Source organism: Lotus japonicus, chromosome 2 (genome assembly GCF_012489685.1).
Source record: "Lotus japonicus ecotype B-129 chromosome 2, LjGifu_v1.2".
NCBI classification, from domain to species: domain Eukaryota; kingdom Viridiplantae; phylum Streptophyta; class Magnoliopsida; order Fabales; family Fabaceae; genus Lotus; species Lotus japonicus.
The window spans coordinates 3,993,177-4,001,574 of record NC_080042.1 but is presented as its reverse complement, the minus strand read 5'-3'; the positions used below and the strand labels follow the sequence as shown (position 1 = coordinate 4,001,574).

General features: G+C 41.2%; 1 protein-coding gene across 1 annotated transcript; it reads right to left on the bottom strand.

Moving 5' to 3' along the window:
- Positions 1–6,087: 6,087 nt before the first annotated feature.
- Positions 6,088–7,775, bottom strand: LOC130737434 (protein VACUOLELESS GAMETOPHYTES-like). Its single transcript, XM_057589190.1, has 2 exons — positions 7,331–7,775; positions 6,088–7,164 (listed from the first exon to the last, which is right to left on the bottom strand). The coding sequence occupies exons 1-2, from the start codon at positions 7,611–7,613 to the stop codon at positions 6,662–6,664; spliced, it is 786 nt and encodes a 261-aa protein (XP_057445173.1). The 5' UTR covers positions 7,614–7,775; the 3' UTR covers positions 6,088–6,661.
- Between the last annotated feature and the right edge of the window lie 623 nt (positions 7,776–8,398).

Below are 8,398 nucleotides of genomic sequence, written 5' to 3'. Positions count from 1 at the left end.
CTATACCATTTTTAAACCTAGTAACCATAGAATGGACATTTAGAGAAGGAGGAACAGAAGTGGAGAAAGAGGAGGAACCAGAGGGTGAAACAGAGACTGATGAGGTTACTGGATCAACTGAAACATGTGGAGAAGAACTTGAAGGAGAAGGACAACAGAGGCAGAACTGTAGTTTGTGATCTGTGAGGAAATAGGTTGCTTTTAGCCTTAAGATTCTTCACCTTAATACTTTTTGCTTTAGCTTTCCATGTTTTTGATGCTTTGGTAATTCCATCTGTCCATCAAAGACAACCTATGAATACTCCCTTAACTTCAGGTCCTACTAAATAAAAATGGTGTACTTGATGTGAGTTTGTGAGGGTCAAAAATCCCCACAAAGATTTCAATGAATATATTGTTTCCTCGGTGTGCCTTAGAATCCATTTTAAACTTCTCCATAAACTTGCTTCAGTTGTCATGTTTTATATCGGAACAAGGAATTAGAGACTGCACAATGTTTTCTGTTGCCATTGAACTAGTTGTAATGAAATTGTTAGGCCCTTATTTTGAAGTTCTGAACTTCACTCATAATAAATGTAAGGAAGAGGGAAGAATCTAAAATAATAGGGTTTTTGTTGAATATGATTCACATAAAATAAGAAGCTGCACTTTTGTAAAGTGAAAAGTAATTGATATATAAAAATTAGAAACTGCAACTGCTAACTCCTACTAAAGTGATTGTTATACTGTTAGCTCTCGAGTTAAGCCATCTCTGAAACATGTGTATGTTAGGAAGAGGACCAGAGCTGTGTAATAGGAGTATCTCAGGGACTTAATTGTAAATAAGTCAGAATATACAGCTGGCAGTTAGCTGGCAGTTAGTTATGTTAGAATAGACTATAAATAGCTAAAGCTTAGAGAGGAAGAAGGATCTTTGGTAGTTAGAACTGGAACTGGTTGTGGAACCAGGAATTGATTCATTGGGAATCAATAGCAAACCCTAGATTCGAGTTCTTCCCCAATTCCCCAAATTACTTGTACAATTGATCTCTGACTTGGAGTCTCAGTGATTCTCGGTTAGGGATTCTACTTCTGTAATCGTTTTCTACCATCAATAATACCAGTTTCATCATATACCAAACCATTCAACACACTCAATCAAAAACACTTTGAGTTACATTTTCTCTTTTAAACCAAAATGAAACACCGAAAACAAAATGAAAATATAGTATATCAAGTAATAATGATAGGACAGAAGGTTGAAGAAGAAGAAGAGATGAAGAGAGAAAGAGAAAGAAACCAGAGAGAAGGAGAGAAAGTTTATTCACTATTCAACATGATTACAATTGATTAGTTAACACCCTTTATACTAACCTCAACCGTCTAACAAACTAACCAACTCAGCTTAACAAACTAACCAACTCAGCTTAACCAACTAACAACCCAGCTAACAGTAAATCATCTGTAACATATCCCTCCCCTTAACAATTTCCTTGTCCTCAAGGAATAACCCGAGAATTCTCAGGGACAACAACAGTAGTATCAAATGTAGGGTACTTCAGTTTGAGGTTATACAGAACCTCCCAAGTAGCTTCTTCCTCCATTTCACCTAGCCACTGAACCAGCACCTCAGTGACTGCCTTGTGCCTGCGCTGAACCATTCGTCTCTTGAGGATCTTAAAAGGAGCCTTTGGCTGATCCAAATTACCCCACTCTAAAGGAAGTGGTACATGTGGCATAGCCGGTGAAGGGCATGGCTTCAGCAGAGAAACATGGAATGTAGGATGGATCTTGGACTCAGGGGGAAGGGCCAGAGTGTAAGCAACCTTGCCAACACGGTGAAGCACCTGATAGGGTCCAAAAAATCGTGGAGATAGTTTTTCAGAAGCCCTGTGTTGAGTGGAACTCTGCCTATAAGGCTGGAGTTTCAACAAAACCCAATCTCCCACAGAAAATTCCCTATCTGTTCTATGCTTGTCAGCCTGTATTTTCATTCTGGCTTGAGCCCTCATGAGATTGGCATGAAGCTTCTGAATCATTTGCTCCCTAGCTGTAAAGCTCCTGTCCACCGCTTCCACAATAGTGCTCTGAGGACAATAAGGAAGATGGATTGCTGGTGGCTGACCATACACCACCTCATAGGGAGTAGTCTGGATAGCTGAATGATAAGTGGTGTTATACCACCACTCAGCTAGTGGCAACCAGGTGACCCATTCCTTAGGTCGTTGCCAAGTCATGGCTCTAAGGTAATGTTCTAAACACCTATTCAGAACCTCACTCTGACCATCAGATTGTGGGTGATAAGCAGTGGTGAGGCTTTGAGAAATGCCCAGCTGCTGTAAGAAAGCAGTCCAAAATGTACTGGTAAACAGAGGGTCCCTATCACTGACAATGTTGGAGGGAGCACCATGAAGCCTATAAACCTCTTTGATGAAAATCTCAGCCAAAGTAGAAGCTGTATAAGGATGAGTGAGGGGAATGAAGTGAGCATACTTGCTCAACCTATCAATGACAACCCAGATAGCATCCTTTCCATGAGACTTAGGCAATTTGTCAATAAAGTCCATAGCAATGCTCTGCCAAACGCCAGCAGGTATGGGGAGTGGTTGAAGTAAACCTGGACTAGCAACTCTCTCATATTTACACCGAAGACAAGTCTCACACTTTTGGATAAAATCAGCAACATCCTTACTGAGTCCCTTCCAGAAAAATAAGGACTTAATCCGAACAACAGTAGCCCTTATACCAGAGTGCCCACCCTGATGAGAAGAATGCAGCCATTCCAAAATCAATGTTCTGACTTGAGAATTATTAGGAATCATCAACCTATGTTTCCTAAACAAGAAACCATCCACTACAGAATAGTGAGCATGCAGTTGAGGTTGGGCTAGGACTTGAGAGATGAGCTGCTGTAGAGCCTCATCAGCTGCATAAGCTTGAGTGAGTAAACCCCATAATTCTGAGGAAATGGAAGAAACTGAGAGCTGGAACAACTCTCCATGTGAAGCTCGAGAGAGAGCATCAGCCACCACATTCTCTTTACCCCTTTTGTACTGAATCACATAAGACAAGCCCATCAACTTAGTGACCCATCTGTATTGAGCTGGTGTGGATAATCTCTGCTCCAACAAAAACTTCAAACTTTGCTGATCAGTAAGAATAGTAAACTGCTGAATAGCCAAATACTGGTGCCATTTAGTAACTGCATGGACCAAAGCCAATAGCTCTCTATCATAAACTGATAAGAGTCTATTTCTGGGGGATAGGACCTTACTAATAAAGGCCACGGGATGCTTGTCCTGTAGAAGAACAGCACCAATTCCAGTACTAGAAGCATCAGTTTCCACTGTAAAAGGCTTCTGCAAATCTGGAATAGCAAGCACAGGAGCTTGGACCAAAGCATTTTTGAGCTGGAGAAAAGCTGCTGATGCTGCAGCTGACCAATGGAAACCATCTTTCCTCAAAAGATCTGTCAATGGGGAAGCCAGAATGCTATACCCTTTGATAAATCTTCTATAGTAGCCTGTAAGCCCTAAAAACCCTCGCAGCTGCTTAATAGTCACAGGTTCTGGCCAATCCTGAATAGCTTTGATCTTTGTGGAATCTGTAGAAACCCCTGAAGCTGAAATAAAATGGCCTAAGTACTCAATCACAGGAGTAAAGAAAGCACATTTGCTCCTTTTGACATAAAAGGAATGCTTCCTAAGGACAGCAAACACCTCTCTTAGATGCTGCAAATGAGCCTCAACTGTAGCACTATACACTAAGATATCATCAAAAAATATGAGCACACTCTTTCTTAGAAATGGAGCAAAGATAGCATTCATAGCTCCTTGGAACGTTGAAGGAGCATTTGTGAGTCCAAAGGGCATAACAACATACTCATATTGCCCTGAATGTGTTTGGAAAGCTGTTTTTTCCACATCCTCAGGCCTCATCCTCAATTGATGATAGCCAGCTCTTAGGTCCAGCTTAGAAAAAATTTTAGCTCCACCCAGTTCATCCAATAAATATTCCACCAATGGGATTGGGAACTTTGCCTTCACAGTCATGTCATTAAGTTTTCTGTAATCTACACACATCCTCCAACTTCCATCCTTCTTTTTGACCAAGACAATTGGTGAGGCAAAAGGAGAAGAGCTAGGCTGAATGACCCCTGATTCCAGCAGTTCCTTCACCATTTTGTCAATGACATCTTTCTGTGCAGGGGGATATCTATATGGCCTGAGAGAGACAGGATTTGACCCCTCTTTAAGGATGATCTTATGATCATGAATGCCCCTAAAAGGTGGCAGCTGAGCAGGTTCCTCAAACACATCACTGTAGTCCTGCAAAATTGCTTCTTTATGAGCCTGCAACTCCTCATTCCCTCCTTCTGAAGATAGTCCAGAATTCCCTGATTCAGTGGCCTTGATGGTACAGCAAGCCACTTCCTGAAAACAAGGAAGAATCTGTAGTAGGAAGCTAAACTTATCTTCCCCAACCATATGGTGTAGTTTGGCAGCAGTGACCAACTTGTTCTCTTTTTCCTCCATGGCCTGCAATCTGACCATCTCTGTTCCCATAGCAAACTCCATAATCAAGTTGGTAAAATCCCATGATATTTTGCCCCTTTGTCTAAGCCATTGCATACCCAAAATGAGGTCACAACTACTTAGAGGAATAGCAATTGCATTATCAGTAAAAGTGTAACCCTGCATTTTCCATGAAATTCCCTCACACCAACCAGTGCCTTGTATGATTCCCCCATCTGCCACTGTTATTTTTACTGGTTGCAAACACTTAATCTTGCTCAACCCCTCATGGCATAATTTTTGGTTAATAAAATTGTGTGTACTTCCTGTATCTATCAACACAAAAATTCTCTTCTTGCCTAGCCAACCAGTCAATCTCATCATAGGATATTCTGAATCACCATCCAAAGCATCTAAAGAAATTGAATCACCATGCAAAGCATTAAGAGAGACTTTAGGAACATTTACCTCAGGTCGAGATTCTTGTTCCACCTCCTCCAAAAGCTCTTCTGACTCAAGACCATCTACTGCCATAAAGAAGACCTGAGACTTCTTTCTTTGGGGACAATCATGCCCTGGAGTGTACTTTTCATGGCAAAAGAAGCACAGATTCTGAGTACGATGTTCATCCATCTCCTTAGGAGTGAGTTTCTTCTGGAATGTGTAATTTGGCTTGCCCAGAATACCTTCCTGGTTGTTTTCCCTAACAGTTTTCCTCTCAATCGCCTTCTTCTCCACTGTTACAGGTGCTACTCCCTTCCTTTCACTCCAATTGCTGTAGGTTTTGGTCACTGAATTAGATTTCTTATGCAACAATTCCAAACTTCTCTCTTGCAATTTAGCAATTCTCATTGCTTCCAGCAGAGTGCGAGGACCAAACATCTTCACCCCAGTACATAGCTCCGGATTGAGGCCTCCAAGATAACACTGAAGCTTCAACGACTCAGAAAGCTCTGTTCTACATGCAAGATTGTCAAAAGCTTCATGATATTCCTCAAGATTTCCCTGTTGCACCAATCGTTTGAGCTCCTCCATCGGCGACTCAAATTCAACCCCAAATCGTGTTCGCAGCGCCGCCGCAAACTCCGGCCAAGTCACTCTTCCCACCGTACCTTGCTCCAATCCTTGAAACCACCTGAACGAGCTCTCGTCCATGGCGATACTGGCAACAGCGACACGCTCGCCTTCAGGAGTGCCATCCAACGCAAAAAACCTCTCGCACTTAGCGATCCAAGAATCGACATCGTCCTTGCTGAATTTCGGAAAATCCAACCTCGTGAGGCGAGTTGGCATCCTGTGATCTCCATCGCCTGGTGTTCTGCTACGTCGTGCAGAAGCCAAGTCGGTGACCTGCAAACCAATTCCACGCATAGCTTCCTGGAAACCATTGAATTGCGTCTCGAACCGAAGTTCCAGTTCACGCATGTGGCGGGCGATGCAAGGATCCATCGCTGCCATGATTCGCTCCTCCGCTTCACGAATCGAACTCTGAAACCTTGTTGCTTCAGCCATGGCGGTTCCGTGAATCTTAGGGCTCTAGATACCAATGATAGGACAGAAGGTTGAAGAAGAAGAAGAGATGAAGAGAGAAAGAGAAAGAAACCAGAGAGAAGGAGAGAAAGTTTATTCACTATTCAACATGATTACAATTGATTAGTTAACACCCTTTATACTAACCTCAACCGTCTAACAAACTAACCAACTCAGCTTAACAAACTAACCAACTCAGCTTAACCAACTAACAACCCAGCTAACAGTAAATCATCTGTAACAAATAATGCCTAACATTTATCAGAAAATTTTAAACTACATATTGCAAAAAAGTTTCACAGCCAAAACTTTCATGTGAATATATTCATAACAGATAGTTGAACAATACACAGGATTAGAAAAAACAGAGTCACATTCCTTCCACTATACATACCCAATTTTCCGACACACATCTTCTACAAACTAATATGATACACAAACTGAGGCAATCACCAGAGCAATTCTTGTATGAGTAGACATACACAATCACTTGAAAACGAAATGTATATTAAAACAATAATAAAAAGTTATTTTATTATATTAACTATCTTTAGTTTTAATTGATTGTGCCTATCTATAAAATGCTGCACCCTTATTGAAGAGTTATTCAAATTAGTCACCATTCATCATGTTCCAGATCAAGCCCGTGACATCACTGACCCCATAATCCCAGCAATCAGAGCCGTTGGATCTCCCAACACAGCAGACACCACAACCTGCACAGCCATTCCAGCTATCTCACAGCATTTCCTCACCTTCCCTTTGATCCTGCTGTTATGACTTGCCTGCAGTGTATTTTTGAGGCTTGGAATCCCATTCTCCACCATTTTCATTCCATTATTGCTCTTGCTCCTTCCAATGTAAATCTGGTGCCAACTCTCCACAATCATCTCCCTCACACACGCCACATGCAGATTGCACTTCTTGCATGATGACCTGTAACTCCAGCTACGCCCCTTCTGTCCACAACGATGACACGGTGAACTCACTTTCCTGTAGAGGTAAAGCTTGATCTCACCGTCATCAAGCACCATTGGAAGCTTTGCACAACAAGGGTGAAGGTCAAAACCGCATGTCATGCAGTGATATACGAAGCCTGTCACACCCTTCTCACATGCATTGCAGTAACGAGGGATGTTACCTGACAGCAGGGTCAGTGCCAGAAAAAATGGGTATCAGGAACAAATATTTAACACATTAAGAAAAATATTGGAGGATAAAGTATAAAAAATTTTTAGAGAGACAAATACAACATTTCACTAATGTTCTATTGACAAATTTTTTTATAGACCTAGTGTGGTCCCTACCTGGTGGCTTGGAGAGAAACTGGAAGGAGCATTTCGGGTAGAAAGGGTGGTACAGAGAAGGGGAAGGAATGGCACAATGCATGTGAAGATCATAGTCACAAATGGAGGAGCACTTGTAGCGTGAGCCTATGCCAACTTCCTTGCAACCATCACATTTGAAAGGGAATTCTGAGTATTCAAACCTGAGCTTGTGTTTTGGGTGGCTGAAATGGGATATCTCACTGCATTTGGTGTTGGTAATGCTTGTTTCTTTCCGGAAAGACTTGCTTGTGGAATACATCATTAGGATATGATTGAACGGGGTGTGATGTGGAATTGTGGTTTTTATTGTGGTGAACCTGGAGGTTGCATAGAAAAGTTATTTGAATTGTTTTTGGGCTGTAGATTCAACTTAGCTTATGGTTGAAGCAATTGATGGTGGTAACTCGAGTTGGTTCATGGGAATCCCACGTCAACACTTGAAGAGAGAAAGAGGAACATATAATTAAGGCATATTAGGCCATGCCCCCACATGAGAATATATGCAATATTTCTTTACTTTTGGTGATGTGTTATTCTTAACCTGAAACCTGCTTCACAAGTTTTCAACTTGGCAAATAAGAAATGGTTACATTTTGATGAATGAATCATTCACACTTTAATTCCACTTACACTAAGAGTGAGATAGGAGAGAAGGAAGAGAAACGAGTGATATGATAGGAAATGCAGAGAGAGTAATAAGAAAATTTGAGTTTGGCATGAATCATAACTCTTATATTTTGCTAAAATATATGGAAATCATGCTGAGGAAACGGGAAAGTCCAAGGGATTAAATTATAGGTATAACCAGATTCTGTATACAGTTGAAATGGTGTATGGATAGACTATAACTTTCTTGTAGTACTTAATCTTTGTGGCAATTGCGCGTCTGAAAATTTGTATGTCCAAAAAATCATTTTCCTAAAAATAATGCCCCTTACAGTACCTATTATTCTGGTATAAAATAAAAGCCCGTTACAGTAGTGTACCTTGAAATCAGTCATATAATAGGACCGTTATGTTCAAGTTCAAGTAAAGAATGAAATGCTG